At 36.5% G+C, this 24,089-nt stretch overlaps 2 protein-coding genes across 2 annotated transcripts; both read left to right on the top strand.

The window, feature by feature from the left end:
- The first annotated feature begins 8,113 nt into the window (after positions 1 to 8,113).
- On the top strand, positions 8,114 to 8,825 carry LOC137732504 (uncharacterized). Its single transcript, XM_068471821.1, has 2 exons — positions 8,114 to 8,288; positions 8,611 to 8,825. The coding sequence occupies exons 1-2, from the start codon at positions 8,160 to 8,162 to the stop codon at positions 8,710 to 8,712; spliced, it is 231 nt and encodes a 76-aa protein (XP_068327922.1). The 5' UTR covers positions 8,114 to 8,159; the 3' UTR covers positions 8,713 to 8,825.
- A 684-nt stretch (positions 8,826 to 9,509) lies between these two features.
- On the top strand, positions 9,510 to 13,620 carry LOC137732317 (U-box domain-containing protein 43-like). The gene is made up of 3 exons (XM_068471626.1): positions 9,510 to 11,147; positions 11,385 to 11,706; positions 11,982 to 13,620. Exons 1-3 carry the CDS (start codon positions 9,918 to 9,920, stop codon positions 13,475 to 13,477), a joined length of 3,048 nt encoding a protein of 1,015 aa, XP_068327727.1. The 5' UTR covers positions 9,510 to 9,917; the 3' UTR covers positions 13,478 to 13,620.
- The last annotated feature ends 10,469 nt before the right edge of the window (positions 13,621 to 24,089 follow it).

Genomic DNA, 24,089 nt, shown 5'->3' with positions numbered 1-24,089 from the left:
ACTCCTTGGTTTTAACAAATGTCCAGTTCTTTTCTCCTTTTTCACAAACGCCGACTCCGTTCAATTTTCTTCTATTCAATTACTCTCTATAGACAAAAAGTTAATTCTCTTACTAGAGTCATTGATGCTTTTAATCTTCCTAAATCATTATTATCGGGGAATCCAGATCTTGGTCGAAATCTTTTTGTGAGGATTTCAAAGAATCGTTAATCCTATCCGTTCATCGTACATCGTACAGGTAAAAATTATTTTAAATATTTTTATTTAAAATTAAACACAAATAATACTTGATAAAAACTAACCGTATGATGTTCGATGAACGGATACGATTTACAAATTCCCAGAATCCTCATCAAAATGATCTGGAGAGGATTCTGTTGGATTATTAGGTATACACCAGTTTTAATTTTAGCTTTTGGCAATTATTTAATGGGTTGTTGGTGCGTAGTGAGTCATGTTTCTGTACTTCAAACTAAATAATTTTTTTAACACAAAAAAAAAAAAGAAAAAGAAAAAGAAAGACAATTGGCAAACTAAAGGAGCAGCGACATTAGCATTTTAGCAGAAGCTCTTGCTAATTGTTCAACAGCTAAGCTTTGTTCTTAAAAAAAAATGTGAATACTAAAAATAGCCTTTCATCGTTGTTTAACTTTTGGTTCCACTCCATATGCATTACGCAGGTGAATTGAGACGAATTTAGTTATAGGAAGTATTACTGATATAGCAAGAAGGGAGGAGGTGCGTTCATGGTTAAAATATCTTTTAATTAAGAAAGTATTATTAAACTCAAGTTGGAAGTTAAATAATCGGGTTTAAACCCTAGCCAATCAACTTGTCACAATGACAGTGTGCCTTTCCTTGTTAGTCCACAGCAAAGAGAGCATTAGATTTGCAAATCTCTATGAAGTTCAATACAAAACCTGATCCATGTCTAAAAGACGTTATTAACGACGCATGCAGCATCTGATTTAAGCCAAATCTCTATCAAGTTTAATACAAAACCCAATCCAAGTCTAAAACACGTTATTAGCGATGCATGCAGCATCTGATTTAAGCCAAATCTCTGTCAAGTTTAATACAAAACCCCATCCATGTCTAAAACACGTTGTTGACGATGCATGCACGCAGCATCTTTGGATGAGGCACTCAACAGCTTCTTTGTAATTAACAATTTCTATCACTTTAAATATTTTTTATCAAATTAATAATTGCGAGGTACAACAAGACACTTGCTACACAAATATTCAGGTAGACCTAAGGTGATGTGTGGTGGATTAACTAGTTATTTGTCTAACAATATTTCTTTTCTTAGTGTCCATCACTCAAGAATAAATATAATTTGGGTGAAATTCCAATTTGATTCTATAGTTAACAATTACTGCAATTTAAAGACAATTATTTACTTTAGACCAAAAAAATTAATAGCGTTTTGGAGTTGGAAAAACATCCCACACGTCCTTCTCCCCATGCCCTCGGTTTTTCCCATCTCTCTCAGCATCACCTCCCATCTTCCACCAAATCTGTAGTTAACCATATGTGCATTTAATCTCAGTTAAGCTTTAGTAAGATATCGATAACATTTGTAAGAAAGAAAAAAATGTGAAAAAATAATAATGATTTTCTGGGTTTTTGGTCGACTACCATAAGTCCTCATTTAGTTGGCGGTAAGGCCATCTCATACCGAAGATGCTAAATATAGTCCCGTCCAAAATTATATCTTGTAAGAAGTTATTTTTAAATAAACAGTGTTAGGTCATATTCATATATCATCTCCAATCGAAGACACTAAACATAGCCCCCTCAATAATTTATTATTTTTAAGTTTATTCCTTATCTTTATTGGTTAATTAATCTCAATAATTTTTCGGATGAGATTTTTGAGTAACACATGTCACTAAATGAGCAACTCTCCATATCTATTATCTTTATGTAATCTTAATAATTTTTTGAATAGCATTTAAGCTTGTAAATTTTTTTCGGATTTTTCGAATTTTGCATTTAATGTTGTTTAAGTTTCATTAACTCCGCGCAGTAATCCTATAATTGAAATTGTGTTGTTATATGTTTATTTGGTATTGTGACGTATTTGTATTTTATTAAGAGAAGCATCCAAATAAAATGAGGAAAACTAATGAAAATGGCTTGAAAACTTTGAGTTTTAACAAAAATGACAAAATAAATTGTAAAATGAATAGTACTAGGATTGATTTTTTAGTGTAAAAATATAGTTTTTTGTTAAAGTGAATAGTACTGGGAGCTTTTCGTTAAAGTTCCCGATAAAATGACCCACTTGTTCTAATTGTTTAATTGATTTGGAGCAAGGCATGCATATGGCAACATGCAGTTGACCTCTTGAAGAAAACTATGCAGATGTTCTAACACCTTCATCCGCACATGGATATGTTGGGCCCATGAAACGGGTTGGAAGGGTGGCTAGAGTAGTAGAGTTAGCCAGCCCGATGGCCATTTGACTATTATTTAGCCTTGTGAGCTCCACAAATTTATTGCCCATCCCTCTATTGCAAATGGATTTTTGAGCCAAACAGGCCATTTTTTTTTGTTTTAGGACCTTTAGTCCTCTTCATTAGAGATGGTCTAGACCGTCTCTTTATTTATACAACTACAATTGAAATTCTTCCTAGAAAATATCTACTAAAAGCTAGGAAACAAAATAAATTAAGAGAAACTAGAAAACAATCTCCTACTCAAACATGGAGAAACTGCCCAGTTTAAAGGTCGTCCACGTGCAGGGCTTAAAACACCTCCAAATCAAGCCCAAGACAACTTGACATTCTAAGAATAAGGTAAAATATAAAATATAAATTTGACTGATCCTAACTAAACTACTTAAGCCTGAGATGAAAGCCCATTGCAAGCACCTATGTCACTTGATAATTATCAAACTAACAACAATCTTTTTATGTCTGTGATGATCCCATATAGCGCATTTTTCTTCTAATAGGTCATGAACTAGATCAGAATAATTCTCAATGAGTCCATAAGAAGTGATCCCACTTTTTTCATCGGGTCGGAGTTCGAAATCAAGATATTGGGAATGGACTTGTCACCCAATTCATAACCTTTCAAACACAACCAATATCTATCTGAACCCCCTTTACTTGTAAGAGTATATCTTGGATCTACAGATTATGTTATGGCAGAAGCCCCACTCATGGCAACCTGGTTGAATTGGGAGAAGCTGTAGGTATTATTTACATAATCTTCTTTTGTCCAAAAAATGATTCATCGAAATAATAAGTCACCATTGATATAATTGCCAAATGTTTGAGAATTCCTTTATTCAATTAGTGGGAAGAGGATTGTAACATGAGAGAAGCATGGGAGTTAACCTCTTTCAAATATGCAACACAGATTCTAGCAATGCAATGTAGTTGGACTCTCGTGTCGATGTGACTCAAATTTTCTTAATAATTAGTTTTATCTTTGAAAAACTAAAGCATAAGCATAAGCATAATTAGATTATGGCAATGCAATGTAGTTGGACTCTCCCACATTCAGAAAACAAAAGCATAAACATTTTCACTATCATTCTAATTTTCTGAAAGATAACTATCTCGGTTTCATATATAAATTGATATAGAATCTTTGAAAAAGACCTTCCTTCATAAGAAGGAAAAAAACTCAATATCTTTTGGAATATGATACTACACCGTTGCTCAATACTTTATGGGATCAACAATATTATACAAGTGGATTCATAATTCTCTTGCATTCGGTTATGGAAGATGGAGGATCGGTCATTACGAGCACATTTCGGTCTCCAAAACGCCAAAAAGAGCTAGTTTGCACTACAACCTTCCTCAAAAGTGAGGTAGGAGATCAATTTAATGAATCAACAATGGCTGTAACCGCAACGAATAATGAATTCTTGGGACCTATTTCTCAAAAGGTTCCCCTTTCGCTCGAATGTTGCATTGAAGCAAGTTCTTCCACTGCCGAGTTCAGTTCAGGTAGCCATTCATTCATTCTTTGTGCACCTGCTTCACTATTGTCCTATTTGTGCTTGAAAAACGGCCCCATCGCCCCGCTTCTTTTAATGGATATTCTTAGCGGCCATGAAGATCGTCGAATATATGCTTAACTTCGGTTGCCGAAGCTAAAGGTATGAGTACATTATGGTAGTATCAGTCACCTGGGCAAACCAACCCTCTTCCAAGAAGAATTGTGTTATGCCCGCGATCCATATAGAGCGAAAGAGCTACCTAGTGATCACTTACATTTCTTAACGTACTTCATTATGATCACCTAACTTGAATTTTCTTGTTTGCTCTCCTTTTTCACATAAGTTCCCAGCTAGAGGATGCTAGCAGTATTTCCTTTGTTTTGGCTGCTTGTAGGCTAATTCAGTTGCTTATGAGATATCTTTAAAGACTTCCATACCATCGAAGATATCTGCCTAAAGTTCAGACATATTACCTTCAGTTATTTGTGAAGGATGAAAATTATTTCACTGACGCATTGGCCACACTAGCTTCGATGATCATTAGATGGTATTGATATCTGACCAATATGCCGAAGAATAGGATTGAAATCCCTAGTTTCAATAACCACATGAGTAATAATTTTCTCCACAATTCAAATGAAATCATTCAGGAAGAGAGAATGAATGACAAATCCACAATTCATGATTTTGTACTTTAAGAAAAAGAAAATGTCATTGATGAGACACATATCCATAAAAAGACAGAGGTACATAAAAGCAAAGAAATCTCCATAAATTATGCATGTACTAATGAATTGTGGGATCAGAATGAAATAATCATTGATGACATGTTTGCATTCGCAGTAGCCACTGGAATCATATTAAGTGATGATATTGAGCCCCACTTTGTTGATAAATGCAAATAGAGACAAGATTGCCCTAAGTGGAAAAATGGAATCCAGACAGAATTAAATTCCTTGGAAAGGCGAAGTGTTTTTGGACCGGCAGTCCAAACTCTGCCTGATCCAAATCTCATGGGTTACAAATGGGTATTAGGAAGTCTGGTATAAACTACACGATTATAAGGCCCGATGGGTTGAGAAACGACCCTTCAACTGGAAATCTTGTAATGGAGCCAAAGGTAACACCTCGTCACACTTTGAGAACTCTCCCCATTTAATCTTGTTAAGTATGAAAACCCGAGCTAATTTAACTTAATGTTGTCTACGATCCCTCTTGATAGGACACTTTCTCGGAAGGCAACATCTCTAGAGACCTTTACTGAATCCTGAAGTGTCTTACAAGGTTGTGGAGATAGTTTCGTGGCCTGTTGCCCCTAAGCATTCGTATGAGGATCTTTTTGGTTCCATCAAGCAACGATGATCTCACTCAGTGTTGTCCCGGAATCAAGACAAAAAACATGTTGATCAGTGGGTAGCACGAAATGGAGGATGAGGAACTGAGTAGCGGCCAGAAATAGTAGTGGAGTCGTTGACGGAGGAACTGAGACAAACTTTTATTTAATTTTTTATATTAATGGTTTGCGGTGTCGGTTAGGGCCGACAATAGGTTATTATTTTAATTGTTTAGTTGTAACTTGATATCGATTAGAACCATCATAATATCAGAATTTAATGTCGCTTCTAACCGATGCAAGGGTTGATGTCACTTTTAAGCGATGTTGTTGTTCCTTTTTTTTATTTTATATTACTTTGCTTTTTGGTGGTGGATTAAGGGGACTAACCGACGTCAATATGGTTTTCGTGACGCTTGCAACGGTGTCGGTTCCCCTATTCGACATTGCATGATTTGATGTTGGATTTTTACCAAAAATCCGACAGTACTTGAGGTTTCTTGTAGGGTTTTGCATCGCCAATGAGAAAAAACTAGATTACAAGATATAAAACACGACTCGTTGCACAATACTTTTCACAAAGACCTGGAATTGATTATGAGGGGACATACTCTCTTGTAATAGACGCAAATACTTACTTAATAAGTTTAGTGGTTTTAGAAAAACTTGACATGCGACTTATGGATGTCTTCACTACGTATCTATATGGAGAATTAGATACTCACATATACATGAATGTCCCAGAAGGACTTAAGTTGCCTGAAACAACTAACAAACCATGAGGTATGCTCTCAATCAAATTAAAGCGGTCATTGTATAGGCTGAAATAATCTGGACGAATGTGGTATAATCATCTCAGTGAGTATTTGATCAAAGAAAGATATACCAACAATGTCATTTGCCCTTGTATGTTCATTAAGAAATCCAATTCTGGATTTGTTATAGTGGCAATATATGTCGATGATATGAACCTAGTTGGAATCCCTGAAGAGCTCAATAAAACTGTTGAATATCTAAAAAGAGAATTTGAAATAAAAGACCTTGGACAAGCAAAATATTGTCTCGGCCTGCAGATCGAGCATTGTGCTAATGAAATTTTGGTCCACTAATCAGTTTACATTGAAAAAATCCTAAAGCAATTTGGCATGGACAAGGCTTATCCACTCAGCACGCCAATGGTCGTTCGTTCTTTGGACATTAAGAAAGATCTTTTTTGTCCAAAAGAAGATGATGAAATGGTCATTGGTCTAGAAGTACCATTTCTGAGTGCAATAGGTGCTTTATTGTATTTAGCACAATGTACTAGACCAGATATAGCTTTTTCAATTAACTTGTTAGCAAGGTATAACTCTGTTCCAACAATTCGTCATTGGAAAGGAGTCATAGATGTTTGGCGATACCTTCATAGGACAACATATATAGGTCTCTTCTAATTAGAGAAATCCACAAATGACCAGATCCTTGTTGGATATGTAGATGCTGGTTTTCTCTCTGATCTGCATAAAACTCGCTCATAAACTGGATATGTGTTCACTAAGGAGATACAACAATCTCATGGCGCTCAACAAAGCAAACATTAGTTGCTACATCTTCAAATCACTCAGAAATACTTGCTTTAAATGAAGCAAGTCGTGAATGTTCTTGGTTAAGATCAATGATCCATTATATCCGAAATTCATGTGGTTTAACTTTAAAGATAAACACTCCAACTGTCATCCATGAAGATAATGCAGCCTGTGTTGCCCAAATGAAGGAAAGATTCATCAAGGGTGATAAGACTAAACACATATCTCTAAAGTTTTTCAATGCACATGAGCTTCAGAAGGCTAAAGTTATTGAAGTCAGACAAATCCGTTCTAATGAAAATCTGGCAGACCTGTTCACTTAATCTCTACCAAAGTGCACATTTAAGAAGCTAGTGCAGAGTATCGGATTACGTCAGCATACCAATTAGCTAAATTTGAAGAATGCAGAATCAGAGGGAGATACATATCAGGGGGGAGCATCCATGATACATGCATGTTGTACTCTTTTTCCTTCGACTAGGATTTTTCCCATTGGGTTTTTCCAATCAAGGTTTTAACGAGGCAACATAAGCATACTTAACACTATATCAACAATCCAGGTAAAGTTGTACTCCTTTTCCTTTGTTATGGATTTTTCCGAGTAAGGTTTTAACGAGGCAATTGATGTTGATATGTGGGCATTCAAGGGGAAGTGTTATAAAATTAGTGGATGAATAATGAATGCCCACACAAAGTAATGGAGACATGGGAATAGTGGTTGTGTGATACTTTCAAAATGTAATCATTTTTGTTTGGATGGTTGTCACGGGAGTTGCTCTGTAAATAGAGCACTCTGTGTGTTATTAAAATGCACATTGCGAAAGAAGGAATCAAAGAAATAATATCAGTATCCCTGCCTCTCTTTATTTGTTATCCTTTTGTGTTATAGCTACTAAAGTTAGAGTATAATATTTTACACCCGCTTCGCTCCTATTCCTAACAAAGGTTATCTCTTTAACTTTTGCCTATTTATAACATGAGGGAAATTTTGTGGGAGAGATTATTGGGATCCAGGTTATGAGACTGGCGAATGGGCCCTCGTTTGGTTAGAGGTAATGGGCTGGAAATGAATGAAATAAGTTACCCATTATTATTTTAATTCGGTAAGCAAAGCCCATAAAAATGAGGAGATTAAATAGCCCGGCCCAATGTCACGGACACTCAAGCACCCAGAAACAGTCCACGTATCCAATTCGATGAGGTGATTAAATCTCTCTCTCTGAGTTGAGAAGGTCGATCATTTTTCTTGAGCGAGTGAAAGAGGTGAAGTTCGATTCGTCTGATTGAAGAGGGAAACATGTCGAATGTGGGAACATCAAAGGGAATTCTGGAGATCGGAAAATTTGGGCTGTACGTCGCCATCCCCGTCGTTCTTATGTACACCTTCGCCAACAACTCTAAGAATCTCCAGAGATTCATGGGCAATGTAATCTCTCTCTCATTGAAATTGTATTAGTTTTTCTTCAATATATAAATTGAAAAAAAATGAAAGAAAGAAATTAGATACCGGCAAGATTTGATTGAAATCTGAATTGGGTTTATTGGTTATAGTGTTTTAGTGTGATTAAATTGAAGGATTCAAAGTTGAGGTGATAAGAAATCTGGCATTGCATGATGATTAGTGAGAAGTTTGCTGAAATCTGATGTGGGTTTATAATATAAGTATGTTTCAGTGGGATTAAGCATAGTTGAGAGGTAATCATAAATGGATTTAATTATGACTTAAGCTGTTGTGTTTTGGTCTTCAGCATTCGTATGTAGTGTATCCACCGGAGGCACCGAGACCTCCATCACCGGAGGAAATGAGGGAGATGGCACGAGAGCTAGCTCGGAAGAAGGCTGCCCGTTGAGGCTTTAGGTGCTTTGTGGGTTGGTTGTAACTTGTAAGTGCTTTGCTTCTGCACCGAAAATGCTATGTTCTTGTTTGGATTTCGGTTTAAATAATGGCAATGCTGAGTGGTTAGTTAGTAAGTGGATTAGCTCTTGGAATACAAGTATGGCCTCTAGTTTCGGCGATGCTGAGTGGTTACTGTTGATTCCGTGCTTTAATGGTCGATTGAGATTAATCGTTTTTGTGGACTTGCAAACTCGAGCCATTGTTGTTCCATTTTTCATTCGAAATGCCTTTTGTTCAGAGTTGTATGAATCCCTGAGAAAACCTTTGTCCGACCTGTAATTTGGGATTTGATGTAAATTACCAGCCATTGGGAGCCGATCCTTGGGTCATCCAAGAGTTGTGGGAGTTGAGAAGCTGATTCCTCGGGACGTCTATTGCCGGGCGGCCACCAAGAAGGCTGTTGCAGATGCTGTAACAAAAATTCCTAAGAAAATATCCCGAGATATCCTCAGCATCCTGGTTGGATTTGGGCTTTTGGATTCTTGGCCACAGCCAACTCATGGATCGAAATTCCGCCGGACCGCTGGCCATCGCAGAAAATGTCTTTGGTCCACTGATAGACGAAATGTTTTTATTTTTTTTATTCCATGCAAGCGATTAGAGGAGAAGGGACTCGAAATTAGTATTTTGAGTATACAAGCGAATTCTGTTAACTAACCGATATATAAACGTGACTTTATAAATACGTAAATTTGCATTTTTGTCACACCTTTTTATCACATCAGTAATAATTAATGTCATAAAATCAACGACTTTTTGTGCAACCGTCCTCAGTAGGTGGAATTTTCCATGATGCGTGGTTTACCAGTAAATACAAATTTCCCGGAAAAAATACAGGAGCAAGAGAAAGAAGGCTTGACTTGTCTAAAGTCTTGTTCCCTGCAGCAATATTGCCATTTTCCAACTGGAGCACAAGTGTAAATATAATGATGCACTGCACTTTTAGAGCACAACCGGAGCACTTTTGCGATTTTCTATGTTTAGCGGCCACAATCAGAGAGATAAAAGAAGCTGGGAGCCGTTGTTTGAAACCAAATTCATCTTCTGGGTCAGTTGGATCGGTGGTCAGGAGAAGTATGCTTCAGTAGTTGTAGCCTTCATCTTATAGGAGATCGTCTTTCTGTTGGAATAAAGCATCCTTTGGCACAGAATATTACCATGGCATTGGAGCTTATACCGATTGGTACCATCTTGGCCGTGCTAACAAACCAGGTCATTAAAACAGCTAACGCCGCGAAAGATCTTTTTGACAAGGAGAGTTTCAAGGCCCTTTCGAAGCACTTGCTTGACATTGGATCGGTCTTGAAAGAACTACAGCGTCAAGAATTGAATGATTCTCAAGCTGCCCGGCTTGCTTTGGAGTCCCTCGAAGCAGATGTTAAAAGGGCAAATAATCTGGTTGACAAGTATAAAAACCGAGCACGTTTCTACCTGCTTGTCAAGTGCCGGCACATTGTCAAGGAGGTACAAGACGTTACTAGGGATATTGGAAGGTCTTTGGCTGCTCTGTCCGTTGCAAACACCGATGTCTTATTGGGGATATCTGATCAGGTGGATAGGTTACAGAATGAAATGCAGAGAGTGGAAATTGAGGCCTCACAGTCTCAGCTCCAAGTTTTCGACAAGCTAAAACAAGGTCTTGATGATCAGACACTTGACCAAGGTTTTGCAAACGATATGCTTGCAGAAATAGCGATGGCAGTTGGGGTGCCTTTAGAGCCCTCAGAGATAAGCAAAGAGCTTGCAGATTTCAGAAAGGAGAAAGAAGAAGCTGCCAACAGGAAAGAAAGAGCTGAAGTTTTCTTCTTAGATCAGGTTATTGAGCTGCTTTCTCGAGCTGATGCCGCAAGGGATTATGAAGAAGTCAAGAAACAATACAAGCAACGCGTGCAGGCCATACAGAGATATGACTCGAGCGAAGAATATATTCCACCACTTAAGCCTTTTATATGCTGTATTACAAAAACTGTGATGGCTGAACCGGTCAGTCTTTGCACCGGTACTACATGTGAGAGAGCTGCAATCATATCTTGGTTTGAAAGTGGTGAGAGAACTGACCCCGAAACTCATGAGGTTCTTCAAGATACTTCCTGGAGGTGTAACATCCCACTGAGACAATCAATAGAAGAGTGGAGAGAGCTAAATTATTGTCTCAAGATTCGAACTGCCAAGGCAAAGTTGTTATCGGGCTTTGAGACGTCAATATTAGGGGCCTTAAGCCAAATGCAAGATCTTATGACAGAGAGTTCTATTAACAAGGACTGGCTCACCATTGAAGGGCTCACCGACATTATAATCTCTATACTTGGAAACTCTCACGACAGAGATTTGAAAAGGAGGATTTTGATCACCTTAAAGGATATTGTCGGAGGGCATGCAAGAAACAAGGTAAGCATCTTTGATACTCCTTTCAAATATGGAAAACAACTAAAAGAAGTGAACTGAAAAGAAGAAAGAATAGTAGAAATCTAATGCCCTTCCTTTAATTCATTTAATATATCCTCCCTCTGTTCGGATTTTTGAAGTATACAATCTATTATTTCGTAGTTTTGTTCTCTTTTGCGGCCTGAAAATATATGAAATGTTTTGCTATATTCTAAATCTTTTTTCAATCAATTCTTTTAGGAGAAAGTGGTTGAATCCCAGGGGTGGGATCACATCGTTCCCTGCTTAGGGCGCGACTCAAGCATCTCAAGCGCTGCAATTGAGTTGCTATATGAATTGTTGCAAGACAGAACTGGTTGGAATGTGTCTGTATGCAGGAAACTCTCTGAACAATGCAGTACAATTCTTTTCCTTGTTTACACCCTTTTAAAGGGTAATGTGAGGGAGTCAGCTGAGATTGCAGAGAAAATCTTGCTGAATCTTTTCGACATAGATGAGGAAAACATTTCTTGTGCAGCTAAATCTGGCTGGTATAAGCCACTTGTTGATCGCATAGTTGAAGGTAAGACGATTCATTTCCTAGAACCTACATAACATATTGTTTTTATACATTCTATTCCTTCAGTCACATAACAAAAAATGAAAAGAGGGATGTAATAAAGAAAAATTCTTCCATGCTACGAGCATTGGATGACCTGGATTGGTTTGGATTATTGCTTTAGTGTGGTCGGTGAATTCAGGCCATCCAATGCTCGTAACATTAAATGCTATGTGATAAACATATTTTCTGATTTGCCTATTTTAATTTTAACGATAGATTACTCATAAAATTTTCAGGGCCGGAAACTTCAAGGGTATCAATGGTGAGAACACTTGTTAACATGGAATTGGTAGACTCAAATTTGAAGCTCCTTGGTGAGGAAGGGATTATACCTCCTTTGCTCGAAATGGTGTCTGGAAATATTGAATCAAAACTATTGTCCTTATCCGCCCTGGCTGAATTATCAGGTTGCAGTGCCAACAAAGAACTGATTGCTGCTTCTGGTGGGGTAAGTCTTGTTCTAAAGCTAGCGTTCACTCCGCATGTGCAAGCAATCATTGTTGTTAAATGTTATGAAATCCTGGAAAAATTTACATCTGACACTGATGGGGCCAAATTCTTTGGTGATGAAAACGGGTGCCAACTAGAGTTAGGGCCAATTGTCACCAATTTGACTGCATTACAACAAAATCATAACTTGGCCTACAATGTCAGAAGGCCTGCCTTGCGCTCACTTCTTGGAATCTGCAAGTTTGATGCGGGGCTGGTTAAAAAGGCTGTTCTCACTCCTAATGCCATGTCTCTAGTCCTTCCTCTCCTTGATGATTCTGACTCGGAGATTCGGGAGATTGCCATAAATTTGCTTTTCCTCTTCTCGCAGCACGAGACTGAGGGGGTTGTGGAATACCTTCTCAGGCCAAGAAGACTGGAGGCTTTAGTGGGATTCCTTGAGAATGATGACAAGGATGATGCACAGATGGCTGCTGCTGGATTATTGGCGAACCTACCAAAATCGGAAAGATCACTAACTATGAAGTTAATCGAACTGGACGGACATACTGCGCTTATAAACATTTTAAGAACAGGGACTCTGAAGGCAAAAGAAAATGCTCTAGGTGCTCTTTTCAGGTTTACGGATCCCACAAACCTGGAATCACAGCGTACACTGGTTGAAGGAGGAGCATACCCTTTGCTCGTAAACTTTCTCAGGTCCAGCTCAGTGACTGCAAGGGCAAGAGCTGCAGCTCTGATTGGTAATCTTTCCACAAGCACTCCAAAGCTCACCATTGTCTCCAAACCCTCGGGCTGCTGGTCCTGTTTCAAGCCATCGAATGCTCCACTATGCTCAGCGCACGGTGGTATCTGCAGTGTGACTTCCACATTCTGTCTTTTGGAAGGAAAAGCTTTGCCTGACTTGGTTAGGCTGTTATCAGGAGAGGTGTATGAAACTGCCATTGAAGCAATTCAAACTCTTTCGACATTGGTTGTCGAAGCGTCTCCTCAAAGAGGAGCCAGCGTCTTGCATGAGGCTGATGCCATAAAGCCGATGTTGGAGATCTTGTCTTGGGGAACAGATTCTCTACAAGAAGACGCGTTGAGTCTCCTCGAAAAGGTTTTCATGTCAAAGGAAATGGTTGATGTGTATGGATCAGCAGCTAGATTAAGTCTTGCTGGTCTAACTAGCACGAACATCCATGAGGATGGTCACCACAGGAGGAAGGCTGCCAGGGTTTTGTTACTCCTTGAACGTTATTCGAAATCATCAACTTCTTTTACTCCGGGACTGATGTAAGGCTAACAAGTTTTGGTTATCAGATCAGAAGAACAAATGTACTTCAACTCTGTTTGTGAATATACAAGGATTGTGTTGGAAAATTTAGTGCACCAATTGTCACTAGCAAAAATATTTATCATACTATTCAGTGATTAGATTTTCTCTTGCAGCAAGTGTCATTAGCAAAAATTTATCATACAACGGACCCAAAAAAGTATCTAATCACTAAAAGTATAAATAGCGCGGATCCCCATAGGTTGAATACAAAGGACCCTAAAAAAATAAAACTTAAGGCCTCTCACTTAGACCGTGGTACTAAGTCTAAGTGGCTTTTTAATCTTGCTTTGGATGAGTAAAAATTTTGGACAACGTCGAAGTTTTAGCTTTCTGCAAAAGATCTCTAACTTCCGTGAATTATTCTAAGGTTAGGCTAGCCAAACGAAAATAATCTTATCAAACGTGGCCTAAGGGGTCAAAGGGGAAATTTGACGGTAAAAGGGGTCAATTGGCTACAATTTTTTACTTTCCAACAGGTATGTTCTTGCAGAATTTCTTTGTTTGAGTGCGGATAAATGTTCTTACTTTTTAAGCTACAAGTGTACCTTGCAGTTGTATGAAAACTTAACGTGGCCAGAAATTCCATTATTTACATGTAAACTTAAAGTTCAAAGAAAAAAATTAGTAATATATTATTTCTTTATACATTTTTTTGTCACTTATTTCATTATACTTATAAGTTGACAAGATAAGAAAGAAACTTCAAATATTCTAGAAAATTAAATTCCATTATACTTCTGTCGCTTTTTAAAAGCTACCAAGAAAGAGATTTTGTGACATGTTTTAGTCGTATGCAAGTGGCAATTGGGATAAGATGACTAACATTAACACTTGTGTTCATTTTCTAGGTGAACCTCAGCTGTGATTAACATATTAACCATCATTTAAAAATCATTTTTGTTAGAAGACAATTGAATTAGTGATCTTTTAATCACTTATATATATCAAATAAATAGACAGCTCAAAATGAAAATGTATATTGTTATAACAATTGGATTTGTACTATCCATAAATGATTGCCAAATTTAAATTATTTTTTATTGAAAATAATCTGATGATTGAAAAATTGAACAGTTACGATTATACCACTTGTAGAATTAAAACACATTTGTCAAGACTAACCATCAAAGTGATGCACTCATAGAGGGGACACAAAAGTACTGTCATAACTCATAAATATTGGCACTTACATCAATTTTGTCAAATAATTGCCTATGAATAGGAAGATGACCACAATGTCCCGTTAATTAGTCAACTTTTTATGTATCTTTCCAAACCGATGCAGCTATCATCAATTAATATAGACATGGGCATCTACACAACTACTGTTCTTACCAAACAGTAGTCTTAGTATTAATTCACATAAAAATGTTTAATTGGTTAATTATCGAGGTTAGCCGACTTCCTAATATTCAAATGAAAAAGATAGGACTTAAATTATGTAGTGGGAGAGTGGATTAAGCCTCACAATGAACTAGCAATAATATGGTTCAAATTCTTCTTTAAAAAAATCGAACTTAAAGCTTTCATTTACAAGTGAGGAGGAATAACACTAGCATTAATATGAGACATTTTTTTAATTGCATTAGAAGGGTTTCAAACTTTGAACCTAACGTATTCTTATAATTTGTATATCTTTTGTTAAAAATTCTTAATTAATTAGCATCGAAAATTTTCAATCTTCTTGCATCATAATAATTGGATGATTTTTTTTCTTTTACAGATATGATCTTTAAATGATAATAAAAGAACGAACAGTTCTAATTATAATGTTGAATGCTAAAGAATAATTATGAAATATATTAGATGCGTAACCATTCTCACCAATTATTTTCCTTTCATTAGGTCACGTCATATTTTCCAAATCTTTGGTGTCTTTTAATTGTGTGGTGGTAAGGAAACTATTCTTTAATATGCTGATGATGATATATTATAGGATGAGAAGAAGACAGATGCAACCCATCCAGTGCAACAATTAATATTAGTGTGTGTGTGTGTGTCTGTGTATGCTGAATTATATTGTTGGCCTTTTTCATTTGAACCCTGCCTCATCATATAGGCATATCGTATACCAAAAGAAAAACTTGAGTAGTGACTATCTTATCTTATCATGTGACAGATTAAACGTAAAACATTGTTCAATTTTATATATTTTCTCTCTTTATTTACAAATAAAATATTTTAACAAATGATGTAAATATCATGAACTGATATTTTTATTGAAATCAAATATAAAGAAAGAAAAAAATTTAGGTCCCTAACCACTAATGATGTTTGATTGAAACCGTATTGGTTTCAAATTTTCAACTGAAGTTCTTTAACCTTTGTCAGATTTTTAAGATTAATCAATTTCCACGTCTTCTTCTTTTACTCAAGAAACTCATTTATTCATTTTTTTTTCTGTTCTTGATTCTTGTTTGTGTTCAAGAAGAAGAAAGACCCAAGAAAAAGAAGGAGACTCACCCTATGCATCTCGCCACTGCTAGTACTAAAAAACGCCACCCCTTCAAGGGAAGCTCTCATATTGCCAATAGGTGCAAAGCCAAACCCTTCTTCTTAAGACACCTACTCTTGTCAATCAAACCAATAACCTTGGTTGTTACTTTTGCAACGAATTAGTTTGTTTTGAGTCAAATTTTATCTTTATATTTCCTTCCAGTACTTGGATTATTGACATTGAATCTTCTATCCATGTTGCTAATTCCTTGCAGAACTTTATAAGCCATAAAACACCAAATAAATATCAAGTTCAAGTCCTAGGGAATGGCAAAAGTGTTCCAGTCCATGTAACATGTACTGTTAGGCTTTATATAGAGTCTAGTTCTTGTTTAGAGTTAAAAGTTGTTTATATACCTTCCATGAGGAGGAATTTGATTTCTGTTTCCAAACTTGTTAAGTCGAAGTTTAAAGTTAGTATGCATGAATGTGGTTTCCATTTGTTTTTAAATTCTATTCTTGTTGGGAATGGTTTGTTATTGATGAAATGTTTCAGTTAACTCATGAAAATGAAAAATTGGCTCTTAATGTTGAGATCATAGGTAAAAAACGTTCTCTTATAAGAGATAGTTCATCAAGGTTATTACACAAACGTCTAGGTCATATATCTAGAGAAAGAATGCAACGCCTAGTCAAGGAGAAAATCCTTCCTCCATTAGACTTTTCAGATTATGGTGATTTCATTGAGTGCATTAAGGGAAATATATGACTAACTCAAGGAAATTAGGGTCAACTAGAAGTACGCATCTTTTAAAAATCATCCATACAGACATGTGTGGTCATTTTTCAATTGAAACCCTAAATGGTCATATGTATTTCATCACTTTCATTGATGAGTCACTACTCAAGGTTTTGTTATCTCTACCTAATTCCGACTAAATCTAGTGCTTTTGAGGTTTTCAAAGTCTTTTAAAACTGAAGTATGAAACCAACTTAACGTAAAAATTAAAGTGGTTTGATCCAAAAGGGTGGAGAAATATTATAGCAAGTATGATGAGCAAGGAAGGAATTCTGCACCTTTTGCACATTACAAGATTGTGGGATATTCGCTGAGTACACAAACCTTGGGACCGCAGGGTAGAATGGAGTACTTGAACAAAGAAATAGGACTTTGAAAGGTATTGTGAGAAGTATGATTTGTAACACTGATATTCTTCCAAGATTTCTATGGGGTGATGAGATTAAGGCTAACAACTACATCCTTAAAGAGTTCCAATCAAGTCAGTTTCTAAAACACCATTTGAGTTGTGAAATAAAAGAAAACTAAGTTTGAATCACTTACACGTATGAGGTTGCAAAACTGAAGCAAGAATTTACAATCTAGAGTTGTCTAAATTGGGTTACATGATAATCAGTTGTTTTTTCATTAGCTATGTAAAAACATCTACAGATTTTCAGTTTTATAGTCGCAAGCACACCACCATAATTGTAGATAGTGGAAAAGCTAAGTTTATTAAGTGTGATGATTTGGTGAAAGAGTGAACAAGAACTTTATTTTTTAAGAAGAAGGAGAAGTTGAGACTGACCGGTCAATCCCACCACTCTTGAACTAATAATCACCATTCCTCTACTTCAAACTCTACCACAAGCTGAGCATGTTGTTGAGCCAATGAATCAAGAAATTGGGCACAAAGAAGCTTCACATGAAGAAGTCAATGTTGAACCTGTTGACAAAGCACATGAGCAAGAAAAAGTTAGGAGATCTCAAGGACAAAGAAGGCCAACCACATTATGGATTATTTTAAATATGAAACCCTTTAACTTACAAAGAAGCGATCACTAGTTTAGAGTTTGAGAAATGGATTGAAGCTATGCAAAGTGAGTTAGAGTCTGTGGAAAATAATAAAGTGTGGGAGCTTGTTGAACTAAGACAAGAAGTTAAACCTTTTGGATATCAGTGGGTGATTAAAACTAAGAAGGATTCTAAAGGCAGCATTGAAAAACACAAGGCAAGATTGGTAGTTAAAGGTTTCACACAACAAGAAGGTGTAGATTACAATGAAGCCCTTTCCCTAGTTTTGAAAAAAGATGCATTTAGAATCATCATGGCCTTGGTAGCACACTTTGATCTATGCTTGCACCAAATAGACGTGAAAACTGCATTCCTCAATGTTGATTTGGATGAAAGATATCCATGAAGCAACCTAAAGGTTTTGTGGAGAAGGGGAAAAAACACTTTGTGTGTAAGTTGAAGAGATCAATCTTTAGATTAAAACAAGATTCAAGACAATATATTTGAAATTTGATAAGGTTATCAATTCATATGGTTTCAAAGAAAACAAAATTGATGCATGCATATATGTTAAATTTAGCAGGAGTAATTAAGTTGATGACATACTACTTGGCAGTAGTGATAAGGAGTTATTACATGAGACCAAAAATATCCTGTTAAAGAATTTCGATATGAAGGATTTGGAGAGGCTTCTTTTCGTAGAGATATAAACCATGGTTAGTTAGGTTTGTCTCAGAAGGCTTATATTGAGAACGTGTTGAAGATATTTAATATGTTGACAAGTAATGGTGTTGAAGTTCCAATGTCCAAGGGACATAAAAATTGAGTAAGAAAGATTGTCCAAGAAATGATATAAAAAATGAGGAGACGAAGAACAAGCCCTATGCTTCAGTTGTAGAAAGCATCATGTATGCTTAAGTTTCTACTCGCCTAGACCTAGTATTTCATGTTAGTATTCTAGGTAGGTACCAATCTAATCCTGGATTGGCACTTTGAAAAGCTACAAAGAAAATTCTACGTTATTTACAAGGAGCCAAAGACATCATGCCTGTTTTACAGAAGAGTGATGAGATAAAATTAGTAAGTTATTTTGATTCTGACTTTGCTAGATATACATATGACTTAATGTCAACTTTTAGTTTCGTGTTTATGTTTGAGGTTGTGTAGAAGCTTGGAAGAGTGTCAAACAAAAGACAATGGTTGTCTAGACAAATGCATGCAGAGTTTATGGCATGTGTTCAAAGCAACAATGCATGACATTTAGTTGAGAAATTTTACATTAGGTTTGCAGGTTGTTGACAATATATCGAGACCTATTCAATTATACTGTGACAACAAGGAAGCCGTTTTCCTAACCAGGAATAACAAGATATCTTCAAGATTCAAGCATATTAACGAAAGTTTTTGAAGGTTAGGGAGAAGGTGCAAGAAGGAATCACTACTATTGATTATATTAGCACTAAAGACACGATAGCAGACTCATTAAACAAAGCTATCCCTGACACAGGTTTTCTAAAACATGTCACAAGTATGAGAGTTCTATCAAGTTTTGAAGATGCCTTAGATTAGTGGGAGCTGGAGTTATTTTTGTTTGTTAGTTATATTTTTCAATTTTTAAACTTTTCCTTTCATTGAGATTTCATGGATATGCACTAAAGATGAATGTGTCTTATTACTACAAACCTATTTCATAACAGTTAGCTAATTTTTGTTATATCCAGATTGTCTTTTCGACATAAGGGCTTATTTAAGCATTAAGGAAGATCACTTTATGATGGTAAAAAGGACCATATATGGGTTAAGTGTGATACTCACCCTTAAGCTCCCTTATCATATGTGTGTGTGTGTATATATATATACATATATAGTCCTTTATATACATACATATATATATATATATATTGTGTAAAAAGAACCATATATATGTATATGCACACGCGTGCGCGCACACACACACATATTTGTCCATGACTTGTTGGTACTTTATGTGAATATCATTGCTTGTATGTGATTGTAGAGGTATGTATTTGCTATATTGGATATCATGGTCTATAATCCTACGGGCTAATGATATTTGACACTAAGTTTGAATAAATATTGTTATCAAATAATCATCCAAAGTTGCGCGCATAGGAAATCAATTCTTGATCTTAAATAGAGCTTTTGAATAGGTATTCGCCCAAGTGGGAGAATGTAAGACTTTGTGGGCTTACATCTATTTAGAAGCCCCATTGATTAAGAATACAAGATAGGAAGTAAAGCTACAATCAAAGGGAATATCTATCCTATTAGATCATGAATTATGGAAATGCTAAAGAAACAAGGGCTTTCCTTATGGGAAAGAAACCTAATACTCTCTCATCTATAAATATATGGCTTAGATCCCCATTTTCATACACAATATTCAAGCACAAAACTCTACCTCATGTAGGAGTGTATAAGGCGTGTAAAGAGAGCGAAAGATCTTTGCTTGTTGGTGTTGTTTGTAGTTCATCTTTTGCTTTGTTCAATAACATCTCAGAATTAGTACTTTTAGTGTGCATATTATAGAAGACTTACATATTGCTTTCTAAATAAATAAAAAAGGAATGGGTCATGAATTTAGTAGAAATTCCCTATAACGTAATTAACTAGTTTAGCTAGGTACTTAACTACTTCTCGAAAGCATATATATATGGTCAAGCTACCTAAATCATTGGTTAGATAATCTATGAAACTAGGTTTTCAAGTACATTTTTCTCCTGTCCTTTTGGAGTACCACTTGAAAAGCCCAAGCTAGGTGGAGATAAATATAAAGAAAAAACATTAGTCACGGGCCTTTTCTTTGGTCCTTTGGCTTCCACGATCTTTCTTGGTCTCGTCCCTCTCTCCTCTTTCTCTTACTTTTTTCATTATCACCGTGAAGCTCTAATGGTAGAGATAGCCAATGTCTTTTGGTCCACGCACATAACCAATATAAAATTTTAGCTTCAGTTATCACCATCGACATATGTTTGGAAATGCAAGATGTGAAAACTATCAAATTGTGTTGGGTCAGTGTTTAGCCAATATAGTGGCTGGTATATTACTGTTGGAGAAAAATATAAAATAAAAAAAACACAAGAATTACACTAATAATAATCATAAAGAAATTCACAACATCAATTATGTATGAGATTAATATAAACAACAAGAGAGAAAGTTAGAAGCACTGACAAACTTGGAGATTGAGGCTTGCATAAATGCAATGTCCGAAAGACAAAATTTCACCCCTACTCTTGTGCTTGTAATTTGGTAGGCATCCGTCTCCTAGGATTTAACAATCTATAATTTGAAGTCGAAGCACTTCTAACACGCCCGATCTCGATGTCTTCCAAACACCAAAGTAGGCATGTGTTGGCCGACACCCGAGGGTGACGAAGCCATATTAACATGCATGAAAGTTATGAAGAAAGGACGAACGTAAATAAAAACATGTAAATTTAACTAATATGAATATGCAATTATGGGAATATGTTCAGAGTATACAACTAATCAAGAATACTTTAGAAGGAATATTATGAAAAGTTACAAACAAAGGAATGGGTCCCACACTGAGAGGAATCGAAGATACCCATGCGGTAGTGCCTTGACGTCGGGATTGTACGCCTCGATTCTAAGTCCTGAAGGGGGCTCAAAACAAAACATGAGTGGACCAAGTGTGTATATATATGTAATACTAAAACTGTTATTCTTCAACGTACTAACCCCTAGTTAGAAAACTCATATAGCATAATAAGTAATAGGTTTTTCCGAAAACCCTAGCATGCCATAAAACCTTTGTAAAACATATATCATATATAAATGCTTAGTAGTGGTTTCACAATCGCCCGAAGGTCCTACATCGCCCGACCAAAGCCATATTTAAATATCTTCCGACCAAAGCCACTACATCACCCGACCGAAGCCATATATAAATATCATTCACCCGTAGGCATATAATATGAATAACCACTAAGTAAGCACATAAAATCATGAACATAATCTTTCCAAAATATATATCATGGGACCTCAATAGCTCAATAGCTCAAACATTATGTCATAAATCCATGTTCATAAATACCTCAGTAAACATAAATTCGATAGAGCATGATATTTCATAAAGAGTAAATCCAATTTTCTCATAAACGTTTCATAAAACGTAGTCATAAAATCATGCTTTTCCTATATGCATTTTTAATAATAAAATCATGCATTTTGGAAGGGGTCCACTGACAGATACTCTGTCGTCGAAGAGCCATGCAAACTAAAGAAGATAGAAACGCCACTAACAGCGCACCTAAGCACATAAAGTGACCAATTAATAAAACTCTACTAAAATAATTGAATTTGGGAAAACGGACATCGTAAACGAATTTAGGGCGTCGAAAAACCTGGAGGGGGGCCTCGGGCAAATTTTGTAAAAGTCAATAGGAATATTCTAGGAAATATTCCACAGAATATTCCTTGACAGAATATTCCCTAACAGAATATTCCTTGACAGAATATTCCCTAACAGAATATTTCATTCGGGTTTGGATCAGGTCGAAACAAGATTTTGGGTCGAGTCAGATCCGGTTCTGGGTTGGGGGTCAGGTCGACCAGGTTTCAGGCCATAGGCTGGCTGGATTGTACAAATTTGGTAGGAAAACAATATGGAGTCCGACTAGCTCTATTTCACAACCACCACCAGCATGCCATACATGGATTTGAAGCAATGAATGAGGGGAATATAAATATCTAGCTATGGCCGAAAAATGCCTACAAATTTCGTGGGTTTTCGCGATAAAACTGGGTTTCTTACATTCTTTGTTCCTGTACAATTCCAACGTTTTAAAAAGCCTAGTCTAGGTTATAAATAAACCACCATGACAAAAAAGAAAGGATCTTAAGTGTCCCAAAGCTTACTACAAGTCGGGAAGTCGAGAAACTTGTCGGAGAAGGTAATGAACAGTGGCATAGACATTGTCAGGGCATTGGGACTCCACGGTCTTGGCTTGAGTTTGAGATCATGACTGGGAATGTAATATCTTGAAAAATTTAAGTATATGAAATTGATATTCATATTTATGAATATGTGGGCAAAGTAGGGAAATGAATCACTAAATGGTTAATAATATTTCAGTGGGGAAATATGAGATCCTATTCCTGATTTTGATTATTAAATTAAGTATTTTGTAGTTGTATTAGTGGTTACGACGTATTTATATTTACGGCGGATATTTGTTCGATAAGTGAAAAGACGAAAATGCCCTAGTTGGCTCAATGTAATTATACAAGGACGTACTTTATCCTCACATATTTTATCATATTCTTGATATATTTGGATAGAGGATGATCCTACGAGCGTGAAGGAAAAAACCGTTCGTCCATTGGAACGAGAAATGAATAGTTACTGATGTTAGAAGTTCTTAAATAAAATAGAAATATAATATTTTTGGGTTATCATTAAATTGGGAAGGGATCAATTAGAAAAAATAAAAAATAAAAAGAAAAGGGAGGAGGAGGATGGACGAACGGGGATGATGGGAAAAAAGAAAAAAATAAACGAAAAAGGGAAGTAGGAAGAAGAAGGGGGTTGCCAATCGGGGAGAAAGAAGAGAGGGTGGGACCAATGCTAGATAGGAGAAAGGAAAGGTAAGAAAAGGAAAGGAACCGCCCGGGGGGGGGGGGTAACAACCTAGCCAAACCGGGTCATCCCTTGACCCGAAGCCCGACCCGGCGAAAGACATGGTTTCTGATGCCTTTTCAGGCGATTTCTCTGGAGATTAGAAGCCAGACACCACCTGGAATTGATCTAGCACCCCTTCTTTTTCCAATTTCATCCAAAAATCGAGTTAAATTGGTTTGATTTCGTGATAAACTCACCGTCGGGTTTGTGGGGATTCCTCCATTTTTGAACGTAGTACAGTCGACCACCACCATCAAACTACTTCTCATGAGGTCGAACAAAGCCTAAACAACTATAGAAGCGGTGGAGCACCGGAGGTGACAGATCGAAGCCACCCATTTCAAAAGTTTCCGGTGAGTTCGAGTGAAATTGGGGCCTTTCCCTGCCAAATTGGCTTTGGTCATAGGTATGAAACTTGCTCTACTCATTGAGATATACAATTTTGTAAAATTTTATAATTTTTGGAGTTAGTTGAATTTTCCGGCGAGTCTGGATGGCCGGCCGCCATGTGCGGCGTCACGTGGGCCAAGGCACCTCTTGACCATCCTAAGCTAAATTTTGATGCCCTGATTCCATATTTGACATCCGATTTAACGAAATTCCATTGTTTGAGTATAATTTCGCTAAGGTCCAACACTTGAATATTATAGCAATCGACGATCCGACTGTTGGATCAT

Source organism: Pyrus communis, chromosome 4 (genome assembly GCF_963583255.1).
Source record: "Pyrus communis chromosome 4, drPyrComm1.1, whole genome shotgun sequence".
NCBI classification, from domain to species: Eukaryota; Viridiplantae; Streptophyta; class Magnoliopsida; order Rosales; family Rosaceae; genus Pyrus; species Pyrus communis.
The sequence above is the reverse complement of the archived record's forward strand: the minus strand, read 5'-3'. Positions and strand labels throughout refer to the sequence as shown.